The sequence below is a fragment of the Ruditapes philippinarum genome, unplaced genomic scaffold (genome assembly GCF_026571515.1).
Source record: "Ruditapes philippinarum isolate M1 unplaced genomic scaffold, ASM2657151v2 ctg1574_1_1_1_1, whole genome shotgun sequence".
Taxonomy (NCBI): Eukaryota; Metazoa; Mollusca; class Bivalvia; order Venerida; family Veneridae; genus Ruditapes; species Ruditapes philippinarum.
In genome coordinates, this window is record NW_026852985.1 from 89,052 (window position 1) to 107,802 (window position 18,751).

Consider the following 18,751-nt stretch of genomic DNA (forward strand, 5'->3'; position numbering starts at 1 on the left):
CTATAAGCATGTATATTTATAAAGAATCAAAGGGCTGCAAGTTCTGTGGTATTTTCTGATCTTTGCAATCTAAATCGTACTGTATATCTGTATGCATTTTCCTGTATAAGTTTATTTTTATGTATTATAATTCATTTTGTAAGGCACATACGGAATTCTGCATAACTAGAGTTGCATCAAAAAATCATTTATGTACTTTTTTTACGACAGCCACACTTATCCTTGTAAATCATGGCTACTTCCTTAACAAAAACACTTAAAAAAAGAATTTAACAAAAAAAAAATTCCTCGACTGAGATTCGAACTCGAGACCTCTCACTCACTAAGCGAGCGCATTACCACTGTACCACGGAGAAGTTATACACAGAAAGTCTGAATAATATCAAGTCATTCTAAATTTAGAACTTCCATTGCATTCAGGTTTGTAATCCTTATTAATTTCGAGGTATTTTGTTCAGGGTAAACCTGTTGTTTAAAATTGAAGTAAATATTTTAGCAAAATTCTCTCGCCCAAACAGTCCGACATGTAGAATCTATATATTCCACTACTCGGTTTGTGTAGTATTCGGTAATCTACATGGCTAAAAATAGTATTTTCATTGATAAAATCATATTCATCCTCGTAATTTGTGATTGTGCATTTATTGACAATTCTATAAGCCAACGCTATTGTTTAACTTTAAATGCGTTGTAATTTGTTGGATACTTGTAACAAAATAAAATATTTCTTTCTTTTAAATCGCTAGTTTTAAGCTGTTTTGAGAACTACTTGTTGTTAGGTTTGTCGTAAACTTCTGTGTCAGAGATTGAATGTCCGCTTTGTATTTAGTTATTTTCGATCAGAAAATACAATAAAACAATATTAGAAATCTTCGACCATTCGGGAATTACTTTGCTTGAAAATTGATGCGCCTGTCTTTGACCATCTTTACGCAGTGATCTCCCCTGAATTTTTCGGCTTTAGTGTACATACAAAAGGGAAGTAACCACTTCAAAAAAGTGGACTACTTTCGGCATTTGCAATTAAGAACATCAGACTCTGAAATTTCGCTACCATTATTTGTTTGGTCTGACGACCCAAACAAATAAAAATCTAGTCTACCTTGCTGTATAGGATTTGTGCGTCGCCATGTATATTTTTTGACATCACCATGTATTACTCTCTAAATGGGTCAACAAGTTTTTTTTCTTCAATAATATCTTGTAAAACATTCCTAGCCTTAATATTATTATTTCTTGATTTATAATTATGATTATCTATTTCAAGATTTTGTACTAGGTTAAAGTTTTCCACAAATTATTAGGGAGTCGTTCTCATTAAAGGTATCAATATCATCAAAAATACTTTTAAAAAAATTTGGACTATCTATGTTAGGTGCAAAAAAATTGACTAATATAAAAGTTGAAGAGTCAAACAATACCTGTAAAATTATATAACATCCATTATCATCAGTTTTAACTGAATTAATTTTAATATTTAAATTCTTTCTAAATAAAATTGCTACACCCTTGGCATTTGATTGTCCATGACTAAAATAGCATAAACCATTCCACTCAGAATAAATTTTCTTTTCTATATCTTTTATAAAATGGGTTTCTTGCAGACAAAGTATATCAGCTTCTTTAGTTTGAAAAAGATTTAACACATCACGTCTTTTAATACTATCATTTAAACCACGGCAATTGTAACAGAAAATTTTGAGACTACCCGTTGCATATTGATTCATTTATACCTTTCCGTCTATTAATACAATTCAAGTAACAACTAAATTTGACTAACTAGTATTATATAAACCAAATATAACAACACTTCAAGCCTCAACAACATACAAGTAAAATGATATATTAACAAAACAAAAATAAGCAGCATTGTAACAAAAATGAATTAATGTTCAATCTTTCACCCAAAAAAACACAGTACATACCAAGTCACTGATTTATAAAAGCAGAGTACTCTATAATTGGATATAGCTGTAAATTTATTGGAAAACCTAGATTGTTCTAAAAATAGCACTATATTTTATGCATTTAAGCTTACCTGGGTTTTCCCAAAAGTAGGATTAATCTTGCTTCACATGTATAAGAAAAACAAAAACAAAAAACTAAAAAAACACTAGAATGAAATTTGTAAGGGACCATAGAAATAGTTAAATGGTCTTTAGAAAATAAATATTAATTCTAAGGATTCAATAACAAACTACATTATTGTTTTCTTTTAAGAAAGAAAAAACAAAACAAAGAAAAACATGTTCAAACAGACAGAAAACAAACACATCAGAACAAACAGAAATGTTTCAGAATATTCAATGTTTATACCTGTCTGTTTGAGTTCACTTTATCTCCTTCCACTGTTGGAATGGGCTTTGGATGCAGCAATAGCTTCATTTATGTTGTCATATAAGTCAAACTTAATGCGATTTTTGGTGTGTGTCATTCCATAGACAGAACCATTAAAGTACCAAGCACTTTCTATATCAGAATGTAGTTGTAGGCGGTTGATCAAACCAGTGTTGGCTGATGTGACATCATCTACCAGTCTATGGCCAATCTTTTTCATTTCTTTCCTTTTTTCATCAATTTGGACTTAACATTGGTATTCATGGTTTTCATAAGCACTGGTCGAATTCCACCCTTCCTTGTTGGGATACGGTGTAAAGCCATGATCTCACTTTTAGCTTATTCTAAATTTTGTGTAGCAATGTTAATAATATAGAAATGTTATTAACTTATTTAAATCTATACAAATACATTATTTATGTCAATGATATAAGTTTTTAATTACCTCCCTTTATTCAATGATATTTTGATTGTTACATTATTCATAATGTATTCATATGATTTTTGATTTTTTCATATAACATAAATTAATTTTGAGCATAATACCATAACTTAAGTAGATAATAGATAAATCATTTTCATTTTATTTGATAAGTTGTATAAGATATACTGATTGATAACGATGTTTTTAAATTATTATCTAAATTATTATCCCCCTTTTTAATATTTCAATATTCTCCCTTGTTATTTTCATACTTGTTGTAATTATTTACTAGCCTAGTTTCTCTATGAAAATATATGTATCTTTTGATCCAGTTATTTTATGTTATTCTTATCGAAAATTATATATGATATGTTAAAAAAAATACGTTTATACATACATATTTAGTTGTATTAAACAGTAATAGATTGAGGATATTCATGTTTTTTTTTCTATAACATGAATTATTTTCATCGTGTGGAAAATACGGAAAATATGTTTCACTGCAGTGAAAAATAAATTTTTACAGTGAAAATACGGAAAATGAAAATACGCATTTAATTTCATCTATAGTTCTCAATATCTCATTTATAAGTATGTAATAAACGTTTAATCTTATTGAAATATTATAACGTTTCTTTTACGCGCCAAATGTGACGTCTATTGTTTTTTACGTTTACGTCATTTCCTTTGTGTATCAACTTAATAAAGCGAAACATGTTTTGATATTTAAATTTGTGTTGGTTTTTATACAATAGTCATATGTTTAAGATCAAAATTTTAAGATATTAGAGATTTGTAGGTATAAATATTTGATAATAGATTAGAATTTTAAAGAATAGAAATATTTTTTTATGATTTTTTTTATTAAGATGATATAAATTTAAAAAAAAATAGTGATATTAAAAAGATTTTTTGACAAGCTGTGCTTGATTTGTATTAACTTTTATGAATTTAAGATAAAATGTCTAATATAAGTTTTGTTTACTTTAATCAGCAGAATTTTAATGGGGACAATAAAGTAAATTTCAAAACAAAATTAAAAATCAGAACATATTCTTATTTGATTTCTATCCATAGTCAATCTACAAAGTAATCATTAAAAAGTTTAAAAACAATGTGAACTACTTTTTCTACGGCCTTGTAGCATTTACAGGAAGCATGGCAGCAATTTGTTTGATCTACGACTGCTTCTCAGCGATCGTAGAAAAAATGCACGATCTTACGATAATCGTACGATTATGAAAATCTGCGACGTTTGATATGACACTACCAAAATCGTACGATCGACGTACAACAATCGTACGATAAAAACGGTCGTACGATCGTTGATAAGACAGGTCCCAGGTGCATAGCTTAACAGTGATGTTGATCATTGTTCTCTAAAGTTGATTGATTCTAACTCAAGCACACAAGGAACAAATAACACAACATAATGAAACGGTTTTAACTAAGTCAAAGGCAATAACTCTTTAAATACTGGTTTAATCAACAAGCGAAACACATGCTGATTAACATTCCTCTTAAGTTTAAAGACCCTAGGTTAAATGCTTTTTGAGCTACATGCGACACAAGTTGAATATAACAGCATATCATATTGAAGAAATATTAAATAATATCAAATTGTTTTAGAAATTATCATGCCAGTAAAAAAAACAATTTATTCCTCCAAAAAGTGGCGTATGGCATTTTATTTATCCGTTTCTGAAACTATTAAACCTTGACAGATTTTATTAAAAAAATATAATGCTGAGTATAATTATTTTAACATACACAAAACGTAAATGTAAATTAAGTAAATTTGAAAAATATAAGTGAAGATAGAGAAAAGTTTTTTTAAAGGACATTATGTACATGTATTATTTATAAATAAGTTATATTACAAAATGCTTCTAAAATATTTGTGTGACAAAATCCACGAACTGATATTAATTAGCTTTTTATGTTTAGAATATTACTTTCAAGTGTCTTTTCTCATTGCTCAAGCTTTCCAACATAAATTCGTAATTATTTTATTAACGTCAAACCACGAGTGTTTTCATTTTCTTACGTCCAGGTACTTCGTTACTTTTTACATCGTTCGTTTTAAGTTGACTTGGCTGCGCATGCTCCAGTTTTCGCAATTCCATAATTTTGCAATACATCCAATACAAAATGAAAGGGAAAACAGCAAGGCATATAAGAAGTGCATGATCTGAAACAAAAAGATAAAATATAGTATATATCTGTATACTTTATATCTGTTTTGATATTTATCATAATGCCATTAACCTTTTGAATTTGTGTAAAAGATTTGCCAAAACATTCATTCAAAGCTTAGGGGGTTTCAATTTTTTAATAAGATTGTGTAAGCAACGGTGTAGCTTAGTCGCTTGAGTCCCGGAAAGGTGTTCCGAGGCTTCCTGGTTTGAGTCCCGGTCAGGCAGCACATTTTTCTCACCATTTGCCATTTGGCACGAAAAAATGTGGGACCGTGACTAAATATGACAAAGGATTATAACAGATAAATAGTCAAATTTAGAAAGTTATTATATTTTAATATTCATTTCCAGGCGAAAGATGTTTTGTACGTTTAAGACACTTTCACAAAGAAGATAGTTGATTCAAAAATCTTAATTTAAGAATTATTCACAAAATCATTTTTGCAAACAATTCAGCATAAAATTATTCCGCATTTAACAGGAAGTACCTATAAATTTTATATGTTGATTTATATATATTTATATCTGTTAAAGGAATACTTTTTTGTTTTTAAGTATTACAGTTTACTATAATTTTACATTAATTATTTAAGGTATTACCATCCTAATGCATTACCTCCGCTTTGAAGAGTATTCAAATAGGCTAGAACTACTGTTAACTACATTGAAAATGAGGCCAGTGGGTTCAATCCCCAGATGGGTTAACTTTTTTTCTTTCTTTTTTTCTTTTAACATTATTTATGTATCTCTCATGTCCCATTTGGAAAGAAAAATTGTTCAATTTTTATTTTTTAATTTATATAGGTATTTATTGGCTAAATTATGCTAAATCTAGTAATAAATATGGTACCTGAAATTTTCGTAGTGTAATATAATCAAAACTAGACAGTAAAACTATTTCATATTTTACAAGATCAACCAATATACTTCTTTAAAAAATTAGGGAAACTTTGAAAACAGTCACTCATTTGGGTAAATTTTAAGGATTTTTTAAATTAGGCTCCCTAAGTAGGAAAATGGTCAGACACGTGGTAAAAATGGGTGGGGTAGGGTAACATTTTTATACAGATTTCAAAAATTTTAAGTAGAAACCATAATTTTGCTTATGTGGATTGTTAGCTCAATGGTACTATTTGATTCTTACCAAAGATAAATGGGAAATTATTTTTCAATAGAATGTTATTGCAGATTATTTAAAGGTTAATCATTTCTAAAAAACAAGGGCCCTCATAACATCCTAGCTTGAGTTCACAAAAGTGGCCATAACTTGATTTCCGTGCGGTAAACTTTGTTGAAAATGTGCATACAGGTGTACTTTAAGGTATATATCTGACCTATGATGTCAATTTTTTAGTTCCTTATAGTGCCCATTAGGGTCGTAATACCTTAATTTTAATAATTATCTTTCTTCAATTTATTTTTCTTCACTTAGTTTTGTATACAATTTCGCTCAAAAGTGTCAAAGTTGTCGGGGCACACACAAGCCGGATAATCTATATACTATCCTAATTAAAGACGACACCTGTAACTAAAATAGTTACGTAACTACAATGTCATGTGTTTCAGTCAGGTAGTCAATGACGTCAAGGAAATTCAAATATCAGTAGAACCAAATTGTATGATCTTAAAGATACTTGGAAAATACTCCCTTGACCTTTTCTTGACCTTGGAAATAACCACACATGTAAATGGTATGAAAATAAACAACACACAAACAGTTTCAAGCCACTTTTATGACTCAAAATTAATAGACAAATGAAATTATTATTCACCTACAAATAAGCTTGAACAACAAGAAACAATATTTCTTTTATTGATTGATGACTTAGAAAAGTTAATAACTTTTGATATTTTTGCACCAGTTTAATACAACAAGAGGTCAAAATCTAGGTCAATGTTTGTTCACATTGTTGATAAAAATTTACTGACTTGAGATGGTTCTTAAATAGCCTTTTTGTGTTAAATATTGAATATATTTGGAGTTAAGGCTATAAGGGGGTGCTAGGATATAAAGACAGTAGAACTTTTGTGAAATAGAATACTATCACCAATGAATTTTAAACATGCAAAGGTAAATCTCAGTTGGATTTACATATGTATTTCATACCACATAGAAATTATCATGTAAGGAATAGCAACAATTATTTACACTGAATATAGTGATTTAATTAATACATTTGTATGTATATTCACTGTGGATCACTGCAATGTCTGAACAAGTTTACCTTTTTTTACTTACAACCAAGTTGTTACAAGCCACAAGACCACACCTTTATTAACCACACATAATTCATGCACCAATAACTGTTAAAAGTTACTTCCTTCTGAATACAGCAAGGCATAAAGTAGATGTATCTCATACATGTATGTTGATGATACTGTCAAACTTTCTATTTAATTTCACAAGAAATGTAGTTTGACAATAATTATTGCATGTTGCACAGTAAATGGGCCAATTGTGTTAGCATCTAAGTCAAAAAATAAAGTTAAACATACAAGTCTAGAAAATATTTGCATTTTAAGAACCTTAGGATGTCTGTACCAATATTTTTGGAAACAAAGGATAAGTTTTTTCATACTTTTTTTTCTTCAAAATACTACATCTTATGTGAACGCTGTGGGCAGGGGATGGATGTTACAAAGATATAATCGAAGTCTGAATATCTTAAAATTTATAATTAAAAGTGTATTATTTCTCTCTTTTTTATTAATACATTATGTATTCTGATAAGTGTCACAAAACTTATTCAGAAAATTCATCTTGGATAAAAAAAATATTTGCTTTCAAATTGTCAGTTTTTACCCCGCAAAATTAAATTTTCAAACATGTTAGATACAAAGTAAAAAAAACACAAGGATAGGTACATCAAATCATACTTAAATCAAATTTGCAAACACATTTCTGATAAAACAGTAAAAATTATAGGACTTTCTTATGTATATTTCTTGTCAGATAATCCAGAAATGAATCGTATCAGGGCGACGGATGTTACATTTTTTTTTTGGGGGGGGGGACGAATGTTATACTAGATATTTTAAGCTCTTAGTTAATACTTGCTTTGGTTTATATTTTCAAGTAGAAAAAATTCTTAGAGTATTATGCTTTATGTAGTGTAATAAATGTAAAATAATTGAACAAATTTGAGAAAAATGTAGAAATTATGTACCCGACAATTATGGAGTTTCTTACTTTTTGCGTTTCACTTTGAAAAGCTGCAATGACTTAGTTTTCTTCCAGTTATCTTACATGTCTTACATTTGAATGAACATTGAAATGTTAGGAATAAAATAAGAATATTGCTAATGAAATAAAATAATCCTTGTTTCAAGATATTGCATTAGCACTGTGTTAAGGAAATAATGTCATACAACCGATACCTTTCTATGCAATAAATCATTTACAAAATACTTTTGTTATATAATAAGATTTATATTTGTAAAAGATATGATACAGTGTGAAGTAAATAAAAAGTTTTCAGATTGAAACATATGCAAGCTTGACTTTGTCATTACTAAATACATAAATTATCAACAATTAAAATTTTTCATTAAAAAGATTTTAAATTGTTGCAACTATAAGTATTACCGATTTGGTGAAATTTTATGTAAATTAATGTGGCATGTCAGCAGCATTATCTAAAGATTTCATTATGATTCAGTGTCATCAGCTCATTATTTCTAACTTTTAATTATTAATTCTCTGTGTAAATATTTAATGAACTGCTTAACAATGAATAGTTTGTCATTCAATAAAATTCATAGGTTCAAAATAATTTGCGATGGGTTCAGACAAATTTTTACAATAATCCCAACTTTTTCATTACAGGAATCCTAACCATATCCTTTACTTAAGTTTTCTTCCACTTTATTAGTAATAACTATATGGGTCAAATGGTAAGAAAATATGCTTCCATTTTGAAGAAAAAAAATTAATCAGGGTATTGAATTATATTTCTGTATTTGTTTAAACTTTTAATTGACTACATCTTTAGCCTGTAAAATTATGATGTTCAATAAATCCTTTGACTTAATTGATCGACAGCTTACTTAATACAATGCCTTCTCTTACAGATATGGGAGTTCCTCCTACTTTTTTACGCAAAAATGTAAATCACCCTTATTGGCCCCCTATTTTTTGTAATATATCACATTCCCCCTATAAATAACACCCCAAAATACAAAATCGTTTTCTTTCCCAAAAAAGGCCAGCCCCATCTGTGTGTATATAGTAAGGATTCATATCCCACTGTTATATTAGGGGCTGGGAAAGATGATTTTTTTAAATATTTAAGGCTCAAGAATTTATGTTTTAAAAAATGACTAATTTTAATCAAAAAGATACTTTGAACATCTCTACCTCTTCTGTATATCCTGTTTTTGATTTTGTGTTTGTTTCTTCTTCTAGTTATTTTTTAATACTATTTTATTTTTGTATAAAACATTCCTATACAGTTGCAAAACTTACTACTTCTCTATCATGCATCATAAGAACAAGATAAGTTAAGTATTACTGAAAAAAGTATCAATAGTTCATTTCTGTAACATCCGTCCCCTTCTGTACCCTTAGTTTGAAAACACAGAATAACAAAAGATTATATTTGTCATAAATTCATATATGCTTAATTATTATTTTAACAAACTTATAGGCCCATTTGATGTTTAAAAATAACATATTAACTTTATTTTAGAGTAAATATTTTATTTTTTTAGCAAAAAAACAACAACTGATTTTCCTTCAAAAATAAGGAATTTGGTTCACAAATAATAATTTTTATATAAATACATCATTTCAGTCCTTTATTTCCGTTATTTCTTCATATATCATTGTTACTTTGTTGTTTTAGTATAAAATATTATTTTCAATTACAGTTTATGTGAGATTTAATAAGTACCATATATAGGGGGATGGATGTTACGGAGATGGCTGTTACACACAACTTGTACGTTATTGTATTTTTTTCTCATTAACGTAGAAATTGGCTTTTTTTTAACACTTTCATAGTAAGACTATCAATAGGCACCAGAAATACTGTTTTTTTTATGAGTATTGTTTCAAAATTGGATATTTTATGAGAAGGGGACGGACGTTACAGTTTTTTCATCACAATTGTTTTTTCAACACTATAATGCATACTATGATAAAATTGTTTAAAAATTGTTTTGAAAACACTATACATATGTTTTTAATTCATATTTCATTAGATTAAGACAATAAAGTACTATTTTATTTGTAATTGCTTAAAGGAATACTTGATTAATTAACAACTGAATTTTAAAACAACTGATGCATTATAAAAGTCTGCTTTTAATAAAATCTAAAATAAAAACTAGGGTGATATATATCAAGTATAATATATCATCGGAAAGGTTACTAAATTTTCTATGTGCATGTAGAAAAAATTAAGAGATAAATTTGAACAAATAATAGTGGTGTTAATTCTAAGAACACATAAAAATCAGATGCTAACACATTACATGTAAAATTGGGCCATTGTTAGGGTATAAAAATGTCTGTATCTATATTTTGGGTAATGCTATCGTAAAAAATTTTGGTCACATTTACTTTATAGTAAGTCCTTTGTAAAAACACAAAAAAAAATGAAATTGCAAATGCAAAATATTTTTTGAAAAAAAAAACCTGCATTACATGTATTTTTGAAAATTTGGCCCATTTACTGTATAGCAGGTATTGTGAATTTTTAATGAAGCTTTAAAGATCTTACTTCAGTACTCCATCAAGGTATATTCAGGTTCTTTCATCAAAGTTTACTTAATTCATAAAACAAAAGTTTAATGTAACACACATTGTAAGTATAGTTCTTCACTATTTGACACAGTACTTAATTAATGAAAAATGATAATAGTTCGAAGTGTTTATGTACTAATGTCCTCAAAGTCTTGCTATACACCCGTCCGCCGTTGGGCGCCAAATGTTACCTTTGATAATTTTGCATCTACATAAAATATTAGACATTTAAATAGGTTTGGGTTAACATATAGTTTTTTTTATTAACAATTCACTGTGTTACTATGTTGATAAACAAATAAATATAAATAAACACTGTATCACTAATAAAATGTCTCAAACCATACATTCACTGTTTCTGCACTTTGCTTCCACTTTAATCAACAGTGAACTAGAGTACCTGGTGAACAAGTCCAGCACATAATGTCCATTAATGTCCATAAATAATGTCACTAAATGCCTATTCATTTAATGCCTTGTCTTTTGCAGCGTTATTTCCCTCTAATGCACAATATATAATGTTAAAATGTTAAAAGCACATTCAATCATAATGATCAATAGTTCACATTTGATACTTATTATTAAGTGGTTTCAGTGGCTGTATCTTAACCCTTCACAATAATATCATTATGTTATATTCAAATATATTACACTTACATTTATGATTACATACATACAATAAATGGTCAATTGAAAGTTACAGCAATCACTTACACATAATTATACACAAATTTAATATATAATGATGACTTACAAATTTGTGGAATTTTATGCTCTAAACAATATCAAATTATATGAATCAAACCATCTAATTAAATTTACTCCAATTAAACTTTATTCACACAGTGACTGGGTGCTGCAAATTATCAAATAAAGAATGCATATTATTAAGAACAATGTGCATGATAGAAAGAGTTAAGTGAAGATAAAAAGGAGTTCTATTTCTGAATTCTCAATTCTTTACTCATTTCTAAATACATGAAAATCATGAATTTACTTCTTAAATAAATATACGCTGTTTACATGAAGTACAGACGTTATTGCCCAACGATAAACTTTAAAATATACCATGATGCTTATTCCAAATCCTTAAAACACATAATTATAACAAAGCATAAGCACAATTATTCGCTATTGAAAATACTTTTCAAAAATTCACCAACCTGACACATTTGGAGGGAAATTCAAAGCGATCACCTGATTGGTTAAAAGTACAATTTAAAATAGCAAGGAAAGTAACTGGAATCAACCCTACCTTATTTAAAACACGAAACGATGACTGTCACAAAGTGAAAGTACGTTTGTAAAATATTGCATTATATTTTCACGCCGAACCTCATTTTTACTTTATATTCATTGATGTGAGATTGCATCATCTTTTGTTTAATTTAGAGTTTTCGGGTGAAATTATTATTTAGAGTATTTTTATGGTTTGCATAAATTTTCATGTCTCAATTTAAACATATTGCCGTTTATTTCACAAAAATCCTTTCAGTAATAAGAAAGCTACATTTTTGTTTTATTAACCAGATATATGTATTATGTCTGTATTTGAAGGACGTGCCTTTATTTTACATTACTATTTTTCCCGCCGTCCCAGCTTTATTTCGTGCAAATCGATTTTTCATGTTTAGCACGATCCGTTTTCCCGCTCAGTACTCAGTAGTTTGCTATATATTGACTAAATTTTAAGTGACATATTGCAATGCACTGGACGTTATACAGGTCACTATGACGGTGACAGACAAATTATATTTGTCATAAAATTACAGCTTGTACAAGGTAAATTTAATTTTCTAGTGATTTTGTTTCATAAATTTTTGCTATTTCGTAAAATACTATTTTCTATTAGAATTATAGTTTATTTGATTCAGGTTTAGTTATTTGGCAGTAATTTATTGTTTTCTAAATTTTCTAAATTTTTGCAGATTAAATTTTAAAAGCTCTTTTTATTCTAGTGTTTCGCTATTGCAAATTTATACCGAGACATGTTAATTGATGTATGTTAATTGAAGTTTTAATTATATTGTAATTGTATAGGAGCCATGAATATTTTATAGATATATATATATATATCTATTCATAAATAATTTATTATGGTTCTACCGTATTTGTGTAACTTTATGTAAAATGCTGCAGTATCGTAATGATTTGTTTCAATCAATTTAATTTACGTTATCATCTTACTTCATTTCATTTATCATCAGTTTTTGTTATAAGTAAATACAACGTATCAAAACTAACGTATCTCTAGAAGGATCTTCAGTGGCATGATTTTGGAAGACGTTTATTTATTGGTGGTTATTATGTGGCGTATATTTGAATATATTTGCAACGCAGTATTATGCGGATGTGATTGAATTTTTGTTCCACGGAATGTATGGTGTACTATAGTGGACATTTTGTTTATTCAAAGAAGCACGTTATTTTATTTGAAACCGACAAAGGTCGAGTCTTTTCCAAGGGACTTTATTATACCCTTATGTTTGATTATCATGGAACTTATCATGTTTTATACTTTGTAGCTTCTTATTTGAGGACACCCCGAAGATGACACGGGCCCTCCACACGTATGTCCATGGCTAAAGGGTGACGCATGCCCTTGTTCAGGATCCTATCAACTGTGCCAACACTGTAGGAAGTACAGTTACGCTTGATAAGATTTTATACAAGACGCCCGCCATTGTGACGAATTTTGTTCAACAGCGCCACCACTTTATTGATACATCATGACAGAAACTTTACGGGAGAAATAGACTGAGATACGTTGATAGTGTTTGTTTGCGCAGTGACTTATCATAGTAGTTTACCATATATAATCATTTTTCATTTATAAATATTCATTTCTTGTAAATAAATTTGTATATATTTTCTGTTCTGAGTTGTTGGTTGTTTTAGATAGCAATTGTGGTCGGCCTGGTATCCCATCGTAGTCCCTATTGTGACAATGACCCTGTTACACACTTCCCTTCCTTGGAAAATGACGTTTCGTCATTAAATCAGGTCCGTCTTAGCCAGATATTAATTACTGCGTCACGTACAAAAAAATCAACTTCATATCATACAAAGTATATCTCTACTCATCTCTACCCTATTTCAAGCTTTATGTTGCACCGTACAACTGACACACAACTTTTACTGGTGGCTCTTATCCAGAGTAATCGCTTACTCCATATAACATCAAATCATTCTATTGTTTTGATTTTAGACCTGAATTATACACATCATTTAATACAATATTAAATTACTTAAAATTAAAAACTATTAGATTAATCATCAAATTTTTACTTATTTAACAATTAATTGTTTTTATTTAATTTAAAACTTGTTAAGAATACATTGTTTTCTCCGCTCTCTCTGAATTGCAACCATGCAATTCTACGTATTCTAACAAGCATGAAACAGAGACACATGTATACCTTAACCAAGGACATTTTAATTTTACTGATACATTTCATTTCAATATAAAATTGAGATTTCGATAACACATTTCAAAATCATTTCATGATCGCGTCCACAACTTTATGTGTTACTTCAGAATCCACGTCATTAAGTACTCCTGGTGTCACCAGTACATTTAAAGCATGAAGAGTCATATGGTCTCAATGCCACCATCCGGTTCATTTCATAAATCATTTTGGTTGCCTTCACTCTCGTTTAGACTTTCTAATAGTAGGTTTTGGTAGAAAGGTTATAGTTCTTGGTATTTTTGCAGTTTCAATTCGTATATTCTGTTTATCATTCTGTGTACTATGTTCATCTTTTTGTGTACTTTGTTCATCATGTTGTGTACTTTGTTCCTCCTCTATCTCCTTTATTTCAGTATTTTTTATATCACTGTTATAAGAATCCACCATAAGACTTGGTTCAGTAATGTCTATATCTGCATATTCAATATGCTTTTCATTTGTATCCTCTAATTCCTCTGTTGTTTCATGAATTTTATGATGTAATGTTCCTTGTGGTTCCTCATCTGGTAAAGTGTCTGCTTCAATACTCTCATCACCTTTCTCAATAACTACTTCTTTCTCTTTATCACTATGGTCTTCTGCTTTAGATTTGTAGTCTTTGTCAGTCTCTATATTAACATCATTTGTGTTCCTTTGTTCTAATTCTAAGGAACTATTATCATCACTGTTCTTCTTGGGACTAGAGCGTGTCCACTGCCGCATGTATAAAATACATAACTGCTCCCGACCTCTGAATCTGTATCTTCTGTATCCTCCGATTCATCTCTTGTGGCGTCACCTTTACTTTTATCTTTTATTTTGCTCACCCCTTTATTTAATCCTTCATTTATTTCCTAACTTCGTGTCTTTGTTGGAAGACATTCTCTTTTCGGTACCGGTTTGTTTTCCTTTTTGCTCACACTCTCTACATTTTCAATTCCCTTTTTCAACTATTCTGAACCACTGATAATGTTTTGTTTTTGTACTGGATACAAATGGTTTCTGTGTAACGTCTTTATAATACCAGTATGTTCTGACTTGACCTTGGACACTGGTATATCCAGGCTTTACAGGTGTATAACATCAAAAAGCTCTTCTTCAAATTGATCGGCAATCTTATGTTTACCATCATGCTTCAATGTTTTCACTTACACCTTGTCGTCCATTGAAATTGTTCCTGCTTTGGCTTTTCTATCAAGGTATTTCTTTTTGTTTCTCCATTGCTCTTTTTGTTTGTTCTTCTACGATCTGTCTTGTGGTACAATTCATCCATATATTATGTTGGTGTTTTTAATGTTGTTTCTTTTGTAGCTTGAGCAAACAATTAATCAATTGGTAATTTTGCTTTTCTGCCAAATATGAGTTCATGTGGTAAGATCTTAGTAGGTTTCATGTGGCGTGCTGTTATAGGCATAGACTAAAGATGGTATATATTTCTTACAATTAGTTGAGATGTTTCTAAGTAGCCTAACATGTCTAACACGTCCGGTTAAATCGCTCACAGACTCCATTTCCCATCGGGTGATAGACTGAAATTCTTGACTTTTTCATATTGGTGATGTTGCAAAGTTTATACATGGTTTCAGACTGGAAATTTGCTCCTTGATCAGAATGAATAGATGTCGGGAATCCATAATGTACTATAGAATTGTTGTAAAATGCTTCTGCAGTTGTTTTTGCAGTTTGATCTTTGGTAGGTATCGCCATGGCAAATTTCGTGAAATGGTCTGTAATAACAAGAATGTTTCTATTCCTCCCTAAGCAGGCTCAAAAGTTAAGTAGTTCGTGTAGACCATCTCAAGTGGGTGTGTCGGTTCAATATTGATCTATGGTGCACGCGTGTTGGTGTTTGTTTTCCTTCAAAAACATCTGTTACACTTTGAAACCAATAAAACTATTCACGAAGTAAATAAAGACTTCTTTCTCTACAGGCGTCTGAAGATATTAAGTACGTCAGGAAAATTACTTCTACGCTCAATGCTGGTCAACATTTTCTTTTAGAAATTCTCACTTTCATTATCAGGTTAGAATGGAAATAGATATCAACTTTCCTTGCATTCTAGTATACATTTGTACATATAATAACACATATATATTGCACGCATGGTTTACATGGTAGTTCTGAATATTCTATGTTGAAATTGACTGTTATTATTTCAAAAATTATTCGCAATTCTCCAAACAAATCTCTTGAATTTGATCCCATTCTCCAACATGGCTGATTGATTGTTAAATGTACTATTACTACATGATCACAAAAATCATAAACACTTCACTTTAGAGGGTCTATGTACCACCCGCTTTTAAAAGTTCACGAGTCAGACCTTTAACAAAAAAATCAGGTCTAGATCAAGAGGTTATGAAAACCTACTGGCCTGTATCTAATTTACCGTTTGTTTCCAAAATTCTCGAAAAGTTGTCGAATCCAAACATGAAAGACACCTATCTGCACATAAACTTCAGAAAGAGCGTCAGTCTGCTTATAGGCAGTTTCATTGAACAGAATCTGCTATTATGTGTACAAAATAACATTCTCCGTTCTCTTGATCAGAATGAAGCTTATGTTCTAGTAATGTTGGACTTATCTGCTGCTTTTGAAACGATCGACACTTAGTTAAAAAAAAGAAAAGAACATTCTTTATATACATCTATATTTCATGTAAACAGTGTACATTTATTTGAGAAGTAAATTCAAGATTTCCATGTATTTAGAATTGAGTAAAGAAGAATTGAGATGGTTTAGAAATAGCATTCTTTTTTAACTTCACTTATTATAATAACTCTTTCTGTCATGCACATTGTTCTTAATAATATGCATTTTTTATTTGATATATTGCAGCACCCAGCCATTGTACGAATGAAGTGTTGACAGGAGTAAAGTAATAATATGGTGTGATTCATGTGATTTGATATTGTTTAGAGCATACAATTCCACAAATTGGTATGTCATCATAAAATATTATAATTGTGTGTTATATGTATAGTCATTGCTGTAACTTTTAACTGACCATTTATTGTATCTCTGTAATGTAACTATAATATATTTAATGTAAATTGATATTATTGTTTATGGGTAACGATGAAGCCAATAGAACCACTTAATAATAAGTATCAAATGTGAACTATTGATCATTATGATTGAATGTGCCTTTAACATTATATTTTGAGAATTAGAGGAAGAAATCACTGCAAAGATGAAACATTAAGTGAATAGGTATTTAATGACGTTTTCAGTGTGCTGGACTTGTTAACTATTAATAAAATAAATTTATATGTAAGCCTATTTGGATTTGTAATCTTTTATTTAGATGCAAAATAACGAAATGTAACATTTATGTTTCTATAAATTATTTAATTAATGCAAATTCACATCTTCTTACATAGGAAACTTTAATGAAAACACACTTTTCAAGTCAGAAACATAAATCTGTAAGGCAGAAATAAAGGGAAAGAAACTGTCTTATATAACTATGGTAATAACATTTTACAATTGAAACACTTGTGTTTAAGTTTCACTCATAATAAGGGAAATTATTCAGCAAATCAGAGGTATCATTAATAAAACACGTACCTTTATTAAACGTATTCGGTTGTATGACATCAAGATCTTCTTTAATTTTCTTAATTCTGTCTTTATGTTTCTCATATTCATCCAGAGCCTTTGCTATATTTTTCTGAAGTTCCCCGAACTTTTTTCTTATAACTGCTAGCTTTCTTTCTCCCTCTTCTACAGACTCCTGTAATCTCACAATCTTAAAATCATCTGTTTCTGTAGCCATTATTTCAGAATATTTAATAGACATTTCATTAATTTTTACCTGAAGTCGATTCATTTCCTCCGCGTTAGGAATTAATGTCTTAATATTTGAAGCGTCTTTTACAGCATTGTCTATTCTATCCAGATAGTTCTTTAATTGTTCATAAATGACCTTACGTTCCTGATCTAGTTTATGAGTTGATTGTAACAACTCTTCAATTTCAACTTTGGTTGATTTAGTTTCTGCAACTCTCTTTAAAACTTCAGGTTCAAGTGAATCTTTCACTTTCTTGTCAATATCAACATCAGACAATTCGCTTTTACTGTCAATATGATACAGATGTGTAAATAAACAATAATGCGCCAAGATTGACAACAAGATTGACAAAACTACAACCACAATAAGTATCCCGAGTTGCAACCTGAAAAAGAAGAACAGTTAAACTTAAGTTAACTTATATACCAATGGTTCGTTTCTATAACAATTACATGACTTGCATATAAATGCATGGCTCAAGAATATACTAAAGCTATAAGAAGGAAATCAATTAATGTGTAATTGGTTACAAATATTCTGCTATAAATGATCAATTAAGCAATATCGAAACGTTTTGGTGGAGTAATTTTAAAAGTGTGCTATTCACACCTTTACCGCCATGCCCCCCTAGCACCGGTTTAAGCAAAAATGATTAAATTTTTAATTTAGAAGCATACGAAGATGCTTTCATACGACGATTATCATGGAACCTACAATTATATACTTTCGAGCCATTTCATGAAAAGCAGTGTATTGTCCCAAAGTAAAAGAATGCGTGTGCCCTAACCTAGAACACAAGGAGC

At 29.6% G+C, this 18,751-nt stretch overlaps 1 protein-coding gene across 2 annotated transcripts in view; it reads right to left on the minus strand.

Annotated features, from left to right (window-relative positions):
• Positions 1-3,221: 3,221 nt before the first annotated feature.
• The window catches only part of LOC132730245 (uncharacterized), a 35,294-nt gene continuing 19,764 nt past the window's right edge, over positions 3,222-18,751 (minus strand). Inside the window, exons 4-5 of one of the 2 annotated variants that reach the window (XM_060716128.1) lie at positions 17,726-18,333; positions 3,222-4,952 (exon numbers count right to left, since the gene is read on the minus strand). In XM_060716128.1, coding sequence (XP_060572111.1) covers positions 4,780-4,952; positions 17,726-18,333 — 781 coding nt within the window. In that variant the 3' untranslated portion in view covers positions 3,222-4,779. The remainder of the gene's footprint in view (positions 4,953-17,725; positions 18,334-18,751) is intronic. The other variant, XM_060716134.1, reaches the window with a different exon arrangement.